Source organism: Ictalurus furcatus, chromosome 4 (genome assembly GCF_023375685.1).
Source record: "Ictalurus furcatus strain D&B chromosome 4, Billie_1.0, whole genome shotgun sequence".
Lineage (NCBI taxonomy): Eukaryota > Metazoa > Chordata > Actinopteri > Siluriformes > Ictaluridae > Ictalurus > Ictalurus furcatus.
In genome coordinates, this window is record NC_071258.1 from 15,502,914 (window position 1) to 15,524,245 (window position 21,332).

Sequence of the window (21,332 nt, forward strand, 5' to 3'; positions counted from 1 at the left end):
AAAATAAAGAAATACTAGTCGTAGATTTTCTTATTGATTTATTTCTGAGCATTTTTTCCTCACATTCATCTACATTCATCGATTTGTTGATTTACTCATTGAATCGTTCATTTCTTATTTGCTCGTTTCTCATTCTGGCAGATCTGCTTCTCCATAATAATGCAAAGTGAGATAATAAATGAAGTCAACACAGTTTTGAGCAGCCTCTCCTACGTTCAGCTTTCTGGGGTTGGATGGAGGCCTTAGAGGTGTTCTAAATTTCACAGTTTGTCACTCGTTATGAGAAGTACCACACACACGCACACATGCACACACACACACACACACACACACACGTACACGTAAACACACACAGATAGTCATATCCCCAGAACACCCTCAGTTTACTATGCAAACCCAATCAGCTTCCCAGTTCTTCTTAGCTGTAGATAATACCATTTACTTCCTGCCACATTAAAGCTAATCTTTTTATTGAAGAGAAGCAGGAGAAAATTACTGCGCTCCCTTGTGTGTGTGTGCTTGAGAGAGAGAGAGAGAGAGAGAGAGAGAGAGAGAGAGAGCCATCCCGATAGCCCTACTTTTGATTAAAGTGGAAAAAAGAGACTGATCCACTTTCGCCATTTTTAATCATCTTAAAAATGGTATTAGTATTAGTATGCTCTGCAGATAAGAGGACAGAAATTCTGTGGAAATATGTAATTTGTGTCAGAGGTGGTGTCAATTGGATCTGTAATTTTTTAGTGCCAGTCTAGCTTGTTTTTTCCTGTAAGCACAGATATATATCTTCTGGAGGGAAGATTCCCCAGAAGGGGTTTGGGCGATGTGCCAGCGTGGAAAAGTCGGCCTGTCAATGTCTTTGATGCAAGACCCTTCAGGACAAATGGCTGTCCCACAACTGTTGCTGGAATGTGTGCTGGATGTGTATGCGTGTGTCCATTTGTGTTTTTGCATGCAAATGTAAAATGCTACTTTGATTTGTGAGTGTGCATTCATTTGTGTACTTGTGGAGTGCTGCAGAGGATTCGCTTCCTTTGTCATAAGCAGATGAAACAGCTCAAGATACAGACTTCGGAATGAGACCGACAGTCTCACCAAAGAAAGAGTCCCTTTCTTGTTGTGTCCTTCAAAGCTGCATGAATATTGCTGTTGGCCAGGGGGCGGATGTCAGAAAACAAGGATGTGCATTGTTTCGCTTTGTCGCTGAAGTCAAATCCAAACAGAGCAGAAGGATTCTCTTCTGTAGGAGCCTGCCGCTGTTGTGCTCTCTGCTTCTGACAATCATTTCACATTATCAACATCAATTATGATACAGCATCAAAGAAAGAGATTACCACAGCAGACTTACAGAGGTCAGATGATATTATAAGTAATACGTGGAGCTAGTATGTGAGTCTGTCAGCACAAATTTGCTAACAAGATAGTCAACTGTTTTATCAACAATAGCCTACATTCACTAGAAGAGTAGCATTTGAATATAACCTTATAACTATTGTGAACTGCAAAGCGTAGCAACTTGTACTAACCTGCAAAGTCACACATTACAGCCCTCACTCTATCAGCGGTTATGAGGTAGATGTTATGAGGTAGATACTGTTAATTTACCCGGACATCATTTTCAATTGCATACTGACCCTTTGTTCTTAACAAACATATAGTCTGTACACATCAACCTCCACCAACCCTACTGACCTCCCTGAGATGTGTGTTGCAGACTGTGCTGGAATTCAGTGTCCCGGTGCGGAAACATCCAGAAGGAGGTGGATTGAGGGTAAGCGAGAGAAAATAGCAGTGTAACCTGAATTCGCAGGCAGATGGGATTTCCATATTCTCCCAGCATGACCCAAATTACTGCCGTGAACGGTTCTGAAGAGGCTGGGTCAGCTCTGGTTGTTGTTCGCAGGCGTGTGTTCTGGGCACAAGCTGTGCCAGGCTGGATAGGGGCTGGAAGGGTCCGGGATTAAGGGGGCGTTGAGAGTGAGTCTGTGTGTCTATGGAGCGGAGTAGTGTGTAGGTGTGAGGAATGCTCTGGCGGCCCGACCTAACTGACACTGGGCCATGCGGACACAATGAGCCCACTGTCCTACACATGCACACACAGAGACAAAAACTCCCAGAACCACAGACGAAGAAGAAGACTCCTAATTTAGTGCAGCAGAGTCATGTACATATATATGGTATACTGCATACGTGTCTGAACGGGCAGGAGAAATATTAAGCTTGGTATTTCAGAGAGGATAATCTGGATCTGTCAGTGGCTGACTAGTTAAGAGGTGTGGTGGGCAGGGCTCAATGGTGTGGGTCTCATTAGCTGATGAAGGAAGGCTGGGAAAGGGGGTGCTAATTGAAACAGTGCCTGACGTGATAGTGTAATCTCTGTGGCGAGACACACACACACGCACACATTCTCTTAAGTGACAGACAGCTCTGGTCACAGCTTAGCTCTCTGTGAGATTTAGAGAGAGCAAGGGACTATCACTAACATCCCAGGAGAGTGTACGTATGCAGTAGTCTGTCTTACTAACTGTGCCACAGAAAGAGACGAAGTGTGGCTGAGTGGCCATGGAATGGCAGCCGCTATGTAAAGACAAGGGCTCTGGATTAAAGAGCATGTTAAATGAAGAAGGGGGCCTTCTTATTTTCGATCAATCATGTTGTTTATTTCAAGGCATTTTAATTCTGCTTGATTCACTTCTCTTTAACAGTTTCCTCTCTTCTTGATCTATGACCACCATCGCATAGCAATTTAAAGATGCCAGTTCTGGTTTCAGATCAACTTATAGCTGGTATAGCTCTGTGCCTCCTCCTCCTCAGTGGTCTCACTTTCTCTGATGGCAGGGCTGGTTCTAACCTGTCACATCCATGTATCCATCCATCCATAGATCCATCCATCCATCTATCCATCTATCTACATCCATCCATCCATCCATCTGTCTATCTATCTATCTATCTACATACATATATTCATCCATCTATCCATCTGTCTTCATCTATCTATCTATCTATCTATCTACATCCATCCATCTTCTGCACTGTTTATCCTACGTGGTGGAGCCTGGAGCCTATCCCAGGGAACCCGGGGCATAAGGCGTTGGACACCCTGGACGGGGTGCCAACACATCACAGGGCACAATCACACACATCCACACACTATGGACAATTTGGAAATGCCAAGCAACTTACAACGCATTTCTTTGGACTAGGGGAGGAAACTTCAGTACCCGGAAGAAACACCCAAAGCACAGACAGAACATGCAAACTCCATGCACACAGGGTTAAGGCAGGAACCCCCCTATCTCTCTATCTATCTATCTATCCATCTAGCTGAGGATGGAGGCACAACATGTCTCTGCTGGTAATCAATGTGCTTTTCCTGTAGCTGATATTGATTGTGAGAGAGGTGGAGCCAGATTGACCTCTTGACCTGGACCCTCCCTTGTATGAGAGCTGGACAATGATGTCATGCACAAATTACTGCCTTCAGAAGACAACTTAAAGAGTTGAACACAGAACATCCCCATAACACCTAAAAGTGAATTCCACATAACAACATTGAGGCTGTTTGTATGCCTGTCTGAATTTGCCAAACTATAAACATTGAGTTTAGCAATAGCAAGAAAACAGAAGACCGTAGTTGACAACTGAAGAGTAGAATCTCACCAGGATATTGTGTCTTCAGGCAGCAATCATTTGCAACTAATTACTAAATTTGATCAGATGTCCAACTGATCTACTGAAATATGGATATTATGTAGAAAAATTACTGTGGTTCCTAAAAGACTGTCCTAACATAGGTGTACTGTCAGCAAACAAATATTTTGTTACTCCCTACACCCCTCTCAAAGCAAATAGTGCAAAAGTTTGTATCTCTCATAGTTTCATAGTGAAAAAAGGAAAAGGTACCTAATGATTACAACTTAAAACTAGAATTCCAAGACGTTAAAACTGACACATGGTTTTACCAGGACCTTTTCCCAGAGTTCTAAGATGCAATATCTTTTACTACTAATATCTTATCATATATTAAAATGACCATTTACTCTCATTGTAATGCAGGACATTCTGTTAAACCGTACACAAATGTCTTGTTATAAATGTAATGTCTTTTGTCCTAAGGGTTTGCAAACTTTTGCACTTCACTGTACTGTACCTAGTATGGAACTAGATATGGTCTTGTGTTACAGCTATTTACCTTCCTTGAGATATTTATGGCTGACAAATGACTTTATATTAGAATTCTAGTTCATATAAATCTATTTAATATATTCACTGTGATATCTTTGTTAGTTTTTTGTGGATAGTTTTATGAAAGTGGGAAAAAGGAATGGACAGAGAGTCTGGACAGGACTTTTGTGAGGCTAAAGGAAAAGATACAGACAAAGTAGTAGGGGGAGGTGTATGAGGGGGAAGAAAAACTAATGTCTGTTTCCCCTCACAGGTCTTCATGGAGGTTCCTTAAACATTCCTTACAGGCTGGGAGGGCGTGACAAATTAACATAAAAAAGCTTCCTCAGCCAATAGGATCCTGGAAAGGAAATGTCAGGATTGAGGCAAAACTGGGATGGTGTCAGGTTACATTCTGCCCTCCCTCCTCAAGCCTGAGAGCAAGGGAGGGAGTGAGGGAAGGAGGGAAAAAGAGAGCAAAGAACAGACAGAAAGAGGGAGAAACAGAGAACTATATGGGACAGTCTCATTCTTGGCCTCTGAGATCACGGAATAGGACGATGTGCTACAGTCTGCCCTGACTTTTTGTTTTTACCCAACAGACAACGAAAGGGAAGTTTGGACTGGAGGTGGCTAGTTTTTTTTTTTTTTTTTTTTTTTTTTGGTGGGCTCAATCTCAGGGCTGTTAGACGGTGCCTGACGTCCCAGCGACTCACACAGCGGGACTAAAAATGAATTATCTGGTGAGTGAATGAGATGAGTGTGTCTGTTATATGTGTGTAAGTCCTACACTCAGTGCTGTGTGACTGGTCTAAGTTGACTGTACGAAGTAGTCCAGCCGTGGAAGAGGACAAGGAGTTAGAGTGAAACGTCTCAGAAAAAGGAACTCCAAATTCTTTCATTTTACCTCCCTTTGTCACAACTCAGTAGGGGTCTGATTGTGTGTTTTGTGTGTATTCTGTGTCTGTTTGAGGATTTGGGAACGACCATATATGTCCTGACACGTCCTGGTTTAAATCACTTGTATGTAAAACTAAAAAAAAAAACACCTGTTATTAAAGAATAACCTCACAGAAGTGAATAAACATGCAGAAGTACCTCTGTTCAGTCCTTTTACAGCCCAGAAAGCTGTGTGTTATTGTTTTTGTAGCAGTCTTTTCTTCAGGAGGAATAAGATGACGTGCTTGCGAGAGCGCGTTTTCAGCAGAATGTGCTGTACATATAGGAAAGAACTGGAGCAACAGAGGCACGGCACTGCCACTGGTGTTCTCAGACTGCTGACTCAGGAGAAAGTTGAAAGATTAAGGTTGTATTATGGATGTCAAGCGCATAGAGAGAAAAAGAAAGAGATCGAGAAATGGATTGCACAGACCAGGCCTGAGTCTTGGCAAGCAGTGTCCGTTCCTTGCTATTGTTTGAAAGTGCTGGCACGCACTCAGCTTGTAAGGGCAGGAATGACACAAGGCTTTGGTATTTGGAAAGCAGACCTAGATCCACTGAAGGAGGACTTTGCTCCCTACGTGCCTGGGCCGACCCCCTGCATGGCATATGAATATTTCTCATTCGGCAGAAAGCTTTTTACTTGTGCACTTTCACAACGAAGTTGACCACATTTTAAGAGTGTTTAAAGATGTTCTTCACAGTGGAGTGCTAAAATTAGCTATATCCAAGGAAACAGTTTCCGGTTTAAAATTATGACTGAGTCTTTTTGTTCTTTCCATTAGTAACAGCAAGTCATGTTTATGCTTTGGTATTCTTAGTCACTTCATGATAAAGAAGGAGTTTAGCACGGCTCTCACAACCCTAACTGGTTAAAATCCCCCTCAGCTGATGGAACTTGGCTCACCAGGCTGATCCTGAATCAGCATCTAAATAAAGAGTGATGTACCATGGTGGGCATGAGTATAAGACTCTAGGAATGGAGAAAAAAAAAGAGAGAGAGAGAGAGGCACTTCTAACCTCCCGCAGCGGCGTGATTTCTCCCAGTGAGTCAGCCTTGACTCATGCCCAACCCTCTGGGGCTCAAGAGGGTAGAATTCCCCACCTCCACCAACTCCTCGGGGGTCTGACAGTCCAGGCCTGATCATTGTATGTCATTAGTAATTGGTGCTAGCAGAAGAACTTCTTCAGTGCTTAGCTGAAAACAGTTGATCTGCATTGGGCAGGTCTAAAATTCATAGTAGATGGCCTTGACTCATATTGAAGTGTGTTTGGTGACTCATAGAAGGAAAGGTTAGCCATTTCCCATTGTTCTAGTTGTAATTTAACTAGATAATTTTGCTTTGATCTTTGACTAAGGCTTGTGCAATAACTCATTTTCATGTGTAAAATGTCTCAGATAAAGATAGATACTGGCACTTGCTCAATCTTCCACACCATTGTCAACCTGGGCAAGTTTTACAATCAAAAGGTGTTAGTAGTTAGTGTTGCTTAAAAAAATATTTCTTTTTGGGTTGGGATTTACTACGAGGAATAACTTCTAAAAACATAACCCAACACAGTTATGTAGATGATAGGCCTATGAGGTTGCGTAGTTAGCACACTGAAGTTGTGTATTTATAATACTAAAGTTTAAGCTCATAAAACATGAGACTTTTCTTTATCTCTGTCAATTTGTCTTTCAGTTTACATCCATTTATGTCAATCCAAGTCTCTGTTTGTCTGTTTTCCATCCCTTTCTCTCAGAGATATAGCACTCCTATCGCAAACCTAAAAGATGTAAAAGATATGCGCCTAGGGCCTTGTCTTTTTGTGTGAATATGCATTAGCTCTAGGGCTTTCCCATTTGTATGGGATTGTTCTATAACGTTAGCATGACTTGATATTTAGAGAGAAACAACAACACATGTCTCATATTGTTGTTTACCTGATAGCCTGAAGCTAATCCACTGTAATGAAGCAATCTAGTTGTAATAGAACATAAGTAGACAACAGCATCTCAGCTTAGGAAGGATCTAACTACAGTACACACTGTTAGTGGTGTAATATGAAAGCCGAACGAACAAATTACAAAAGCTTAGACAATTGCCTTTTGTTATTTGATTCAGAAGTGTTTATCCCGGTTTTGTACCTTCTGATCCACTGAAATGCTGGACTGAGGTCACAATGACTTGCTGAACTAGAGTGGAACTGCTGTAATCTCAGGACAGACATGTTTGGATTCATCATCAGGAACCGGCAAAATTCTCGGCATGTTTATGCCATGATGAATGTCTCTGACTCACGGCTAAGGAAGAGACACAACAGTGTTAACACAACAATGTGTTTTGTCCTTGTTGTTTCCTCCAATGTCCTAAACCTACACTAAAGCAGAAATCCAGCCTGAATGACATGCATATTCATTCACTACAAGTACCAGTCCATTTCAGGGCATGATGCATATACAGTCATGTACATTTAGGGGCAGTTTAACAGCCAGTCATGTGAACTTGACGTTTGATCTTCAGTGGCATCCAACATTAACTGTTTATCTCTTTAGTAGTTTAGTTTACTTATTTTATCGACACATTTGCCTTTTCTCACTGTTTAGTTAACAGGTTCCTAAATAACCCACAACTACCCGTTGATAGTGGTGCCAGTGCAGTTTAGCCGTTGCTCTGTCCAGCTCTCTTACCTCCTTATTTATACACCCTGTTCAAACAGATACAGTTCAATAGCTTCAACTTTCATGCTAATACCATCGTGAACTTCATCATGCTTATCATCTCATACATTTGCTCACTAGCCAATCCGAATCTGCTGCGTAATTCAGTACAACTGCGTCATATAACTGCTTTGCATTCTGGAACTTGCGTCCCCAGAGTTTGGTCCATTACTCCACTACTATGTTGGATTTCCCATTAATATGACATTGAACATCGCTGTAAAATGGTGAGTGAGAAAAGAAACTCGTTCTCCTATGCCTAATGATTGAGTTTGCTGAATTGTTTCACACTGTGCAGCAATGACATCAGCACTGCAGACAATTGCTATCTTCTCATGGGAATAACAAAAAACGTACAGCACCAAGCAACAAATTAGCACCACAATCGCTAAACACCTCACACATAATTCCAATATAAACATTTCATAAACGTCTTTCAGGGAGGCCCTTTTCTTTAACAATGACTTTATTTGATTTTTCTAGAATTTTAAATGTCTGACAACTATGGTCTCAAAAATTATTTATAAGACCGTCACTTTGTGCCAGTCTATGAAGTTTAAAAGGAGAGGGAAAAAAAGTTATTTCATGTGGGTACTGACAAATCTAGTGGTGTCCCTTTGATCTAAACTGCAATGTGTTTTAAAGGCTTACAGCGATGTCTTTCACCCACAGACGCTCACTGAGTTAGTCAGGTAAGGCAAATGTGGGCAGCAAGCCAGAACTTGACTGTAGCCTGCAGCTACAAGAATGTGAGACGTTTTCTTACCAGTGACACACACACACACACATACCTAGCAGGAAAGGAGGGTCTGGAGAGCTCCCTTTGTTTTTCTGTTGCCTCAAGGAAAGCAGGAAGGCCATGATAATTCACTCCTGACTAGTGAGACTGTTATTCTTCGAGTGTGTTTAATGTATGGGAATGTATTTTTATACGTGTAGAGAAGGTAATGTTGGGAACGAACTATTAAAGCTTTGTTTTTGTGTCTTTATTTGTTTGCTTTTGGTTTTGTCTACTGAGCAATGACTTATCCCTGTGCTCTTTGTAGACAGTGTGTGACGCACCAGGTGTGTATCTGTGTGTGAGTGGGTGTGTTGTAGGTTGTAAGAGAACTGTATGACAGAGCAGAATGTGGGGTAATGTTAGCGGTGGAATGCTGGCAGCACAGAGATGTGCCTAGACTTGAAGAGGAAATTGTACACACACACACACAAAAAAAACAACAACAACCCATATACACATACACACATAGTCACCAGATTCCTCAAATCCGTTTCTACAAGTTTGCGTACCTAAAAGAGAGTCACTGATTTGTGTTCCTCTTTCCTTTCTATGAAATTCTCTATACTTCAGACATACACACATGTACACGCTAACAATCCATTTCCACCTCCCGCCCAATTTTTTTCGTTTCTCTTGTGGCTTGTTGTTTGCTTTCAAGTTTAGTCTTGCCTGTAGCAAACACAGCTAAGATATATCCTGAAACTAGAGCAGGTCGCTATTGTTTTCTGTCTTAAGTAGCTCAGGTCAGCTGAGGTGTTTTCTAGTAAATGTTCTCTTTGTAAATATTAAATGCTTGCATTAGGGTGCATGAAGCTAGTTGAGGCCTCCTCCTACATGCTTAAAAATCTCACACACTCAGATTGTGTTTGGAAACTGTTTCGTGGTCTGGCTTTTTCAGTTCAGGCTCACCCTTTTTGATCTTAATGCACCACACACACACCCTGACTCGCCAAGACAAAAGGACAAGAACTTATACGTGAGTCTGCCAGTCCTATTTCATGACTATAACTCCTCCTTAGCCAAACTCCAAAACCCACAAACTACAGAACATCCTAGGCAGAGAAGCTAAGCCGAGTGATTAGCAGTTAGTGTAGGGTTGGCCATGCTTATAAGATTGAAAAAAGCTGATAACCAAAGCTCTGTTAACATATATCCTCACTACTAAAGTCGGTTGTCAATCCGTGGTTTTATATATAAAAATTTAAAAGAGAAATATAGAGGAGTGCAGTGAAGAGCCTTCGTTGATTTGCCCTTACAGATTATTCTGAACTGTTTGCAATTGCTTGGTCAGTCTTAGATGTCCATAAGAAAAGGTGACAATGAGGTTTTTGTGTTGTGTCCATTTGTTTTGAAGCTAATAAAACATTTGTGGTTGGTGGTGGTGGTGGTGTTTGTTCAGGGCTTATGAGAGAAAAACAGTCAATGGACATTTGGGGAAGAGGGTTCATGTGTGCTTCCCATGCACTTGGCGTACACACACACACACCCACACACATGCATGCACACATGCACACCAAGAGATCCTTGAGAAGATCTACCATTTACATAATTATTAATGCAGCTAATTAATGTTATGCTACACCTAAACCTAAACCTAGCCTCAGTAACCAAAAGAAAACTACTCGTGGGGACCAGCTAAATGACCACTAAACTCAAAACTGAGATGTTTCTGACCTCATGTCCATTTGGGTCCCCACCAACCTATGCAAACACATACACTCCCCCTGCTCTTTTGCCCACGGCTTCCCATCCATTGCCCTGTCTGCACTGAGTGCGCTCCACCAGCTGCTACATTATTTCCTGTTCACTTACCACTGAATGAACCCATGCAGCCTGTTTCCTTCCCTCCTTCCAAAACTTTACACCCCCCCCCCATTCTATCCTGTGGAGCTTTTACTTCTGTACATTTCTTATCTGTTTCACTTTCTCTCATGGCTCAGACCTTGCACCATTGTTAACGTTATGCCCCTATCCTTCTTGTGATCCAATTAAATGCAAATGGCTGAGCATTTTGTCTCTTGGATGATGAACTTTCATTTTCTTTTCCTTCCTGTCTCTTTATCTTTCTGTCTTTATTCTTTGCCCCTTTCTCTTTCTTCTCCTCCACTTTATTCTATCATTCTCTTCTCTCATGTGCATAATACACTTGGTTATCAAGAAATAGGGAAGCATTTGGTCAAGCACATTTAATCCAACAGAATTTAATCCAACAGAAACTGTGCTATTCCACACAGTCACTGCTTTACAACATTTTGATTAAGGTACATAATAATATAGTGTGCTTATTATTCAGTCTGTACTTGCGTCATTGCTTATGCCGTCTGCTTTACCCGATATTACACTTGGTCATTGTGTCCATGGTCAGATCAGAAAGGCATATGAATCATTTCTCAAACACTTACTGTGTTCAGAGAGGGGAGTGAGAAACAGTAAGGGAATTGTGAAGGAGTGTGAGAGAGTAGTAGACCAAATAGAAGTTTGGCAAACTTCAGTAATGGAGACAAAGTTCAGCTCCTTGTGATGTCATGAACCCTCCAGAGGATTCCTCTTCCTGGCAGGAAGTTACACTAAGAAAATGTCTGGTTTTATCAATAGATCACAAATCCTGGCTGGAGAGCAGATAGGGAATGTAGAAAGACAGAATAGATACTGTGACAGAGAAAGACAGACCATATAGTCATAAGGCATCATTTTCACACTGCGCCCTGGTTGTGTTTCTCAGTTGGGTCCCACCAATGTCTCAGAAGTATGTTCTTATTTCCTCACTATTCCCAAAATGAGGCCAAATTGGCACGGAAAATGTACCTGAAATTCCTGTGCAAAAGCTTTCGGAGTGCTTTAAACTGTCTCCATGGAGAAAGCCTGGCGAGTCAAAGAGCTCTTTCAACTAGTCTTGAGAGCTTCTCATTATTTTGGCATTAGTGTGCGTGTGCGTACGTGTGTGTGCGCCAGGCCTGGACGGTGACGTCTCAGCAAGCTGCTAGCCGGCAGTAAGCCACTCTGGTTTATTATATAGCACTCAGGCCGAAGGGAGATGCCATAGTGAGTCTGAAAACACAAGCAGTGCATTCATCAGGGAGATATGGCCTACATGCGCTTCTCCTCGCTTCTCCAGCACAACACACAGACCCAGCATTCATCACAGCCCTTCCACTCTCAGCACAGATCTCTACGAACATATACACAAAGTAAGAAGAATTGCATTCAATCTGGGCACTGAGATCACATTCATGAATAATGCCTCACATACAGTACTGCCACTCACGATTGTATTTGTGGAAAATGACTATGAGTTATATGAATCAAGTCAAAATGTGAGAAAGGCTTGATGAGTGTAAAAGATATTTTTCCTCTTGCCCTTACCCATGCCAGTGGGGTAACAGGCTGATTTGGAGTTCTGCAAGCTGCAAATCAGTTGAACACTACATACCCTGACTGCTGAATGAACTGACTATCACTGCAGAGACAGAGACTTATTGAAAGTGTATGTCTCTTCTCTCTCTCCACAAGAGACTCTGCCCACCCAGTTGAACTTTGCCCAACAAATTGTGAAGCTTTAGTTAATTAGCCTGAAATTAGGACATCCTCACAATTAACCAATCACATGTTCATTTGGCTGGAGGACAGTAGTAGAGGGCCATTGGTGCTTGCTGGAGCTTCATTAAGTGGGTGTATTGAGCACTGGGAGGCATGCTACACGTGCCAGGCTATACCATTCCCTATTGCTGCTGGGGGGCCTGAAAGCAAACATTTGTTTAGACTAAATGGCTGGCAGTGATAATGGGTGGCTCTTTAAGGACAGATGGACTCCTTGTTGTGGAAGGCAGAGACTCAGAGAAGCTCACAGTGTGGCACTTTGTACACAAATTTATACACACATACACACCTGTCTTTCCAATTGTATGAAAAGAAAACTCCATCCAAAAAATACTTGTGTTGCTAATTATGAATCAGTGGCAGTTTTTTTATGCAGATACATACCTTTTTCTTTATGCCCATTCATTTGAAACACATACTATTCCTAAGCGTCTTGGAGAATTGTTTGTATTGTACCATTGTGTTCAACTTTGCTGTAGCTAGTGTTACACTGTTACTGTGTTTATTCCACTAGCGTTGCTGCTAACTATGATGACATGAAATGCAACATTTGTTTAGCTCAGCCAGCCAGGTACAGAACAAATAGAAAACCATCCCAAATGGGATTTGATTTCAGTATACTTATACATATGAAGCCAAGTTTTGCTTTATTATTATTATTATTTTTTTTTTTTAAGTTGCCACCCAAAGGTGTTGTGTGTGTATGTGGGGGTGGGAGGGTGCTGGGGGTGCATGGTGTTATTATATATAACCAGAACAGATAGCAGCGAACAGAGGGATTTCTGTTCAGGAAAGGTTCCACGTAGGACCCTTTTACAAAGCTAGAACTTAATTGTTCAAGTAATTTCTTGAGAAACATAAGTATTGAGTAATTTTTTTTACTTTATTTTATGCTTTTATAATCCACTTCAGATACAGTTTATAACTATAGTCAATTGGTTAAATAAATATATTCAACATGGATTGAATTAAAATTTTTTCTAGCATTTTATGTATCCTTTAGTATGCAAATCAAAACATACCCTAATGAAGTGTTGTTGATCGCCCCTTTATTTTCTCTCTCTCTCTCTCTCTCTCTCTCTCTCTCTCTCTCTCAAGCAGAACGTGTTGGCCAAGGCTCTGTATGACAATGTGGCAGAGTCTCCAGATGAGCTCTCCTTCCGGAAGGGTGACATTATGACGGTACTGGAGAGAGACACGCAAGGCCTGGATGGCTGGTGGCTCTGCTCGCTGCATGGGCGCCAGGGCATTGTACCAGGTAACCGCCTCAAGATCCTGGTAGGCATGTATGACAAGCAGCAGCAGCCATCTTCCACCTCCCCGATTTGCTCATCTCAGAGCCACCTCAGCATTCCACCTAGTGCCTACACCAAGCTTTCGCCCTCCGCCCAGTACACGGCCATGCATCCAGCCTGTACTAGCCCTCCCAGCCTGTACCAAGTGCCCACTGGGCCCCAGACTCTGCAAACACAGCCCAAAGCTCCACCCCTCACACAGAAACTAGGTGCTGGTAAATATCATCCAGCTGGCCAGGAGATCTACCAGGTGCCACCCTCCATGGGTGCACCAGGCCAAGAGATCTACCAGGTACCACCCACAAGTGGAGGACAGGATGTATACCAGGTGCCCCCCTCTTTGAACCTGAAACAAGAGGTCTACCAGATTCCCCCTTCCATGGAGAAGAGAGGCTGTGACACTCCCAAGACCTTGGGAAAGGTAGGGACAACATATATGCAGACAACACAGCGTCAGTTCCAGTTTAACATATAGTGACTGAAATCTAAAACTTGTTACAGGAACACCTGAGAGACAAAGTTTTTTGTTTCTGCTCAAATAACCCAAAAACTTATTATTATTATTATTATTATTATTATTATTATTATCACACAGCATGCCAAGAACCAAACAGGAAGCCCATATAGGTTCAAGATACAGTAGTCAGAATTTTCTCTCACTTTAAAAGATTCGCATCAGAAATAAAAATCTTTATTGGAGTGCAGCCAGCAAGAGGCAGACAGGAAGAAAGAAAGTGAAAGAGTTTATAATAGTAAGAGAAGCAAGAACCATTTAAGCGAGATAGAGTGGATAGACTAAATATAATGTAATAAATAATGCAGTGGCATGTATTAACAGGGACTGTGGACATTATCGTGTTGAGGCCGGTGCGTAGGTGATTTTCAGTAGGTATCTTCAGGTCTTCTGCAGTGGGCAGTACCATTCCTCCTGGGACTATCAGGAGCACAGAGCCATATGCCAGGGGCGTATCAGCAGTAGGGAATGAATGAAGTGAAGTGAAATAATTGTGGAATGGAGGGGAAAGAGGAGTGGCACAGCTGTTGACCCAGTGTGTTCTGGAAACATCTACCCACCGTCCTCCACTCAGGGACATTATTTGTTCTTAAATTTTGAAAAAGAATCTAGGTTCTTCATATCATATAAGTACTATTACTAACATAACAGTTAAAATAATTACTACATTAAAAGCATAGTAATATCATGGTATTGTCATGGTAAGAGTATAACAATCATAGTTTCCATAAGATCCCATAGAAAAACTCTTGCAGTGTCATGTAATGAATATAAATATAAGTTAAAAATAAATAGTTACAAACTCATGGCAGTATCATGAATAAATATATAATATTATAGTATGTCTATGGAAGTACTATCCATACTAGCCATACCGACTGTCAGCTATCTCAATAAAATCATGTTAGTATCATGGTTCAGAGTACAATAAAAGCATTGTGAATTTTCACAAAGGTTGGCATTTCAAGAAGTTATTTTACATGTACTCATTTGGCAGATACTTTTATGCAAAGCAATTTACAATTTAGCTGAGCAGTTAAGGGTTAAAGGTCTTGCTCAAGGACCCAACAGTGGCAACTTACACACTGATAGTTGGGGTAGTGGCAACTACTGTCACCATGCTTCATTTTCAAGATGTCTTTCTCAGGGCTATAGAAATGAACTGTTTGAACAAATGTTTGTAGTTGTGTATTGCATAAGACCATGCACAAATGACTTCTGTGTAATGACCAGACACTTCTGCACTTTTCTCCAAAACACTCGATCGATTAGAAAAACAAAGAAAGAGGTACATGTGTGTCATTGCACGGGGCAAGCAGTGTGATAAGAATTGAGTGTAGTGTCATTGATTAGTAGTCAAGGCCAGGTTGAGATGACGGTTAAGGAGATCAATACTAAGCTCTTCAGGGGTTTGGTGTCATGCTAGAGCTCACATATTAGTGATAACACAATCGTTGTACCTAAAGTCTGGCTCACATCCTATACATAACAAACTGCTCCATGAGACTGCCATAATGTTTTCCCAGTTTCTCTGCAGTTTCTTCTTTTAAACTGTAGCCATTATGAAAAGTTATTCAGTTCCATCCTGTTTGTTTATTTATTTATTTATTAGATTTTTTATTGTGTTGGCATTTTTAAGAAGTTGCTTTAGCCAGACTTGGAAGATGGTTTTGAGCATCTGTGTTTTTTTTTTTTCTTTTAATGTCCTCTGGTGTCCTTGTGCCCCCTCCTTTCCAACCATCACTCCTTCTACTTTCTCATTATGAGATAAGGAGTTCACGCTGAGAGAACGGATGGTGAACCATATCCACACACATACACCAAAATACGTAAATAAAAGATAGTGAAGGATCAACCTTGATCCCGCAGTCCTTCTTGATGAAAACAGGAAACTGTATGTACCACATTTAGGCCTAAAAGCACTTGACGGATTATTCTGGTGTGTGTGTGTGTGTGTGTGTGTGTGTGTGTGTGTGTGTGTGTGTGTGTGTGTGTGTGTGTGTGTAAGTATGTGTATATACATGGGGTAGTGAGGTCCCTCTTTGAAGAAGAACAAGCTAATATTGGGGGCATATCCAGTTCAGCTGCCTTCCCTGAAGGGTGAATGGCATGTTGGGGGCTGATTGTGCTAAAGCAGCAAAAGCAGCTGGGAGTGGTGTCACATCAAAGCAGATTTCAGATGGGGTGTGTCGGCACACGACCCTCAAAGCTCAAGCACGCTCTTCTGAGGGACTGAAATGCCTATGGACTCTATTTTTTTTACGTCTCTTTTTCTTCCTTGCTCATTCTCTCTGTGTTGTTTTTACTGTCAATGGATTTCTTTATATTTTCTCCCATTACTATGCTAGTAGAACACCACAAAGCCACCTCAATATCCATGGCAACAGCCATACTTACTATAACCAGGAAAACAAATATGTACAACTTATACAAAAACAGTCAGAATCCTCAGAATTCTAAGTTGGCCTAATAACCATCACAAGTATACGTATTCATTGTTCATGGCCTATAGCAGTTTGAACTTTGTATATACTATTGTTTTGTTTTGGAGGCAAGTTTTTCCTCATGTACCTTCCCCATAGCACATATAGTAGGACAATAAGCCAACTCTAATCCTTCCCCACTTTTGACTAAGATGCTGGTAGAATTTCCTAACCGTATACCTTAATGACGCTAACACACTCCCTGGTTGCTTAGTTACACATTAACCAGAAAGATGTGGCAATTACAGCTCTGCATGCACATTGACCTCTTTGAGTAAACAGAACCATATGAAAGCTGAACTGAAAGCTTAACAATGTGAGAAAGGAACAAATGGCACACGTGCATGAATGACTTGATTTGATGAAGTACACTATACAACCTGTTCCTAATATTAATCTTTATATTCTGTATTGGCCAAGACATTTGATTAGATTTGATAGCAATACAATTGCAACTTTTATTATAAAAATCTCAAATTATTAAAAAAGTCTCTTTGTCTCCGTGGTGATTGGTATAAACAGAACTGATGGAAATGGAGCCCCAAAAGCTCTTCGTGTGGTCAGGGATGTTGTATTTCCATGTGAGGGAGTACATGTAAGATATGGAGATGATGCAGAAGCCACAAAAATTTCTCTTGCATTTTCAGTGTGTGACTAAGCTAATTAAACACAGAGATTTTATATAATAACCTTTATTTTAACCATCTTTAAGCAGCGTGAATAATTCTGCAGATGACTTGTATAAACACGCGACAGTACATTATGTTTTGACCAGTTCTGACAACCGGTGATAACTGGCGATATTATGTCCACAACTTAATGAGACATGTCTCCACAATAATGTGAGCCATTCAGACAAAAACAAATCAAATGAGTTTCATCTTCAAGAACGTTAAAGAGTACAATGCTAACAATCCCTGCAATGGTTTTGTGATAACCTTGTGTACTGTTCATCAGAACGTTACAACTCTGTGTGTGTGTGTGTGTGTGTGTGTGTGTGTGTGTGTGTGTGTGTGAGAGAGAGAGAGAGAGAGAGAGATGTATGCCTGTGAAGGAAATGTCTGAATGCGGTGGGAACAACCAGGCAAAACCAAAGAAAATGCCCTCTCATCTCAGAATTCCGACTCAGAAACTCGGGATGGTCTTCTCAACTCTGAGTTTCTCCAAATTAATAAAATGATGTCAAATCAGTGGGGCTGCACACAGCATCAGTAATAAACAAAGCAGAACATCTTACTTTTAAATGGGTTATACTGTGTATACAAGTATTTGCTTTAGATTAATCAACATACATACATATTTTGCTTGTTAAATCTAACATTTACCATACAGTTCAGTGTTTTGAGAAGGAAAATATACATCACTCATCATAGTTAGCTGGCTAGCTTGAGGCTAACAAAGATGAACACAGAGGTGTCCATATCCCCCCACAACTTTGTAGTTTGAATGCAAAAAAAATTTTTTTTTACTTCCCTGTCTTTGATGAGGAGCTCCTTTAAGTTTCTGTGATTTGATAAATAAAGCACATGAAATGTGTGCAGCTGAACAGAAGTGTCGCAAAATGCCATACGGTCTGCCTTTGATAGAAGCATACATGTAAAGCTCTTCTACACCTCAAGATGGCTTCGTATACACATTTATTTGAGTTTTGATATTAGGATAGTAGTATTAGGGCTACGTGATATGTTGCTGGTTGCAGATTTGGCAAAGCTTCCTAGTCTCTTTCTAGAAATTTCACACGGCACAACACAAGTGGTCAGACAAGGCACGTTCAAGACGCATGAAAAGGCCATGTGTGAACGGCTCCATGTCTCAGCTGACCACTTGTGATCTGATGTTCAGGCCAATCTAAAATTCCACTTATTTGGCTTGGTCACAATCCCTGCTCAGAAAGCAAATGTATAATCTCAGGGGACTATGTGGTGGTCCACTGCTCACTGGAACAGACAGAGCAATTGGAAGAGGAGGAGGAGAGGGGACGAGGAAGGGTGTGTAAGCTTATCTGTAGCAGCAGCTCTTATTCAGTGGGAATACAGAGGTGCTGGCAAACATGAGGAGAGAAAGAATGCATATGGAGGTGATACAGACTTCTCAGCAGTCTGTTGAAACTAGTATCATATTGTAGTGTTAATCTATGGTAATAAACACCCACATATAGCTTGTGTTTGGTGTGTGTTTCAGTGACTACCTTTACATGGACAGCAGTAATCTAATTATTGACCTTATTCTGAATAAGACAATATTGTGATTAAGGTGTTTACATGAGTCACTTTTAGAATATTCCTTTCATGTTCCCGTTTTACATGTTATAGAACATAGATCGATTAACGGCACACGTCATTATGTCCCCACGTCACGCCGTCCGACGTTCCCTCCAGAATTTCACATATCAACATACAGTTCGTCTTCGTTATGGTACCGTATACAGTTTTTGTGTTTCAAGTGCAGCTTCAAGTGCAGTTAATTATTTGTCATGCTATACGTTCAAATAGACGACTGCTTGAAGCCGTGGGCTGCGTCCCAAACCGCGTACTAACCTACTATGTAGTAGCCGAGATACATGTATTTCTCCTACTATATAGTAGGTAAGTACGTGGTTTCGGACGTAGCCGTGTTCTCTTGTTTGCCGTCAAACGGTTGAGCACTGCCGTGTGTGTGTGTCCTGTCGCAAAATGCGGTGAAAACTCCCACACGACGTTAATAATGTGATTAAGATGTGTACATGTCTGTAATGCACTTTGATAATGCGACTAAAATAGGAATACTCCACATGTCTTAATTCGATTTGTGTTTACTTCGAGTATGACCTTAATCGGATTAAGGTAATTAAAAATTGCTGTTTACATGGTAGTTTCTTAATCAGAGTATTGTCTTAATCGGGTTAATAGTGGATTATTGTTGTCCATGTAAACGTACTGAGTGTCACAACGTGCTTCAGTGTCATGTAACTATCAGTCCATACTGATAGTTACACGACACTGAAGCATGTTGTGACACTCAGTCTGCAAGTCAAATGTGTTTATTTTGGTCAGCGTGTATTGATGCCTCACCTACAGCTTTCTTAATTTCAGCCACACACACACACACACACACACACACGGCATGCAGCACTCTTTTTCTCTTGCTGTGTGTTGTGTATGTGTGTGATTTGTAGGCATTCCCCTGGCAGGGCTGTAATCTCCTGAATGTCTCTTTCTGTACATTCCTCTGTGCTGGAGATTCTTCCCTCTGACTGACTGATCTGACTGCTCATACTTAAGGACTGCTTTTAGCTTACTCTAGCTTACTTAGAGTAATAAGTGGCTCTAGGAGGAAAGATAAAATGAGAGAGAGAGAGAGAGAGAGAGAGAGAGAGAGAGAGAGAAGTGCTGCATAATATACTACTTGAACCTCAGAATTCTGGATTGTTTTTTTGTCACCTTACTACTTGCTACATGTTCATATATGTAGAAGAATATTTGAAAAAAAATTATTATTCAAATTATTTAGAGATGTAACAAGTTATTTGAACAATTAAAAAAAAAAAAATGCAATTCCACTCATACTAGAATGTATTTTCCTTAAAATCCAAATTGGAATAATAAAATAAACAAACAAATAGATAAATAAACTTATAAATAAATAATTTAGGTATTTCCTAGATCAAAGATATAAAATGTAATCATTTTAGACATGTATCCTTGTCAGTGTGTCTCTGATGAAATGCTATGTTGGATGTTCTGTTTCAGTAGTAGTAGAGACAGATTAGTGCTTAAAATATAAATGGGGCAGCATGTAATGTTACTTAAATTATAAAAAAACACTTTATTGGTGAAAAAGCCTTGCTTTTCATGCACAGAACACAGTGTTGTTGTTATTATTATTATTATTTATTTGTTTGTTTGTTTGTTTGTTTGTTTGTTTATTTTAACACCACCATCAGATTTTAATATTTCAGTTCTCTTTTCAATTCTCAATTTTCAGCTTTCATATAAGCTTTCCATATTTATAGGTCATCTTGTTGATCCATTTCAGGAATATGGGTCTCTCTCCATTCAGTTAGATAGGAGCCTGGTACTGTACTACTGAAAATAACTGTGTGGCAATGCTGCCAAGATGGCTGCTGAATGGACAAGGTTAGAAGGACTCTGGTTTGCGTCACCATTTTCGTTTGGGAAACCAAGTACTTATGTGCCACAATATCTGTACATAAAACAACATCTAAATAAATAACTTCTACTTACAAAGATGCTTGTGGGATTGAGTTAAAGTGTGAGATACAAGTACGATGTAATTCATACAAAACTTATGTTAGTAACAGCTTGCAGCAATAACACCAAAGGTGTGCTAGTTAAGTGTTCAGGTAGCTCTTCAGGGGTGTAGGTGACTGTGATTGCCTGTTTAGTTGTGCAGGTGGTGTCACCCGCTCCACCTGCTGTTCACTGCCTGCTGGTATGTCAAGTCACCAGAGTCTCCATCTATGAACCCTACACACCCACACCCACACACACACACACACACACACACACACACACACACACACCCTAACACTCCCTGCAGGACAGAGTTAAGAGGTCAGTGAATGTGTGTCATTGTCTATGAAGACACTGCTCTGGTTCTTTCTCTAGCGGGGTGTCATCCGTTACCTGCTGTGGACTCATTTTCTGCTCTGCTAGCTTGACACGGAAGAAGAAAAAAGAAAAGAGATGGGAGTTACAGGGAAAGAGGACACCAGAACCAGAGCTGTTGTGGTGGGCATGGCAGGTGGAGGACGAAGAGAGGGAGGAAGGCTCTGGTTTCCCATGCAGAGCCACAACCTGTGGCCTTTCATTAGCTGCCCACAAAGGCAGTATGGGTTTGGGACAGAGCCGGAGGGAGG

General features: G+C 41.0%; 1 protein-coding gene across 2 annotated transcripts in view; it reads left to right on the forward strand.

The window, feature by feature from the left end:
- bcar1 (BCAR1 scaffold protein, Cas family member) overlaps nt 1–21,332 on the forward strand; it is an 85,799-nt gene that overhangs the window by 45,394 nt on the left and 19,073 nt on the right. The window contains exons 1-2 of one of the 2 annotated variants that reach the window (XM_053623175.1): nt 4,204–4,904; nt 13,284–13,898. In XM_053623175.1, the coding sequence (XP_053479150.1) occupies nt 4,893–4,904; nt 13,284–13,898 (627 nt within the window). In that variant the 5' untranslated portion in view covers nt 4,204–4,892. Of the gene's footprint in view, nt 1–4,203; nt 4,905–13,283; nt 13,899–21,332 lie in introns of those variants that run through there. The other variant, XM_053623177.1, reaches the window with a different exon arrangement.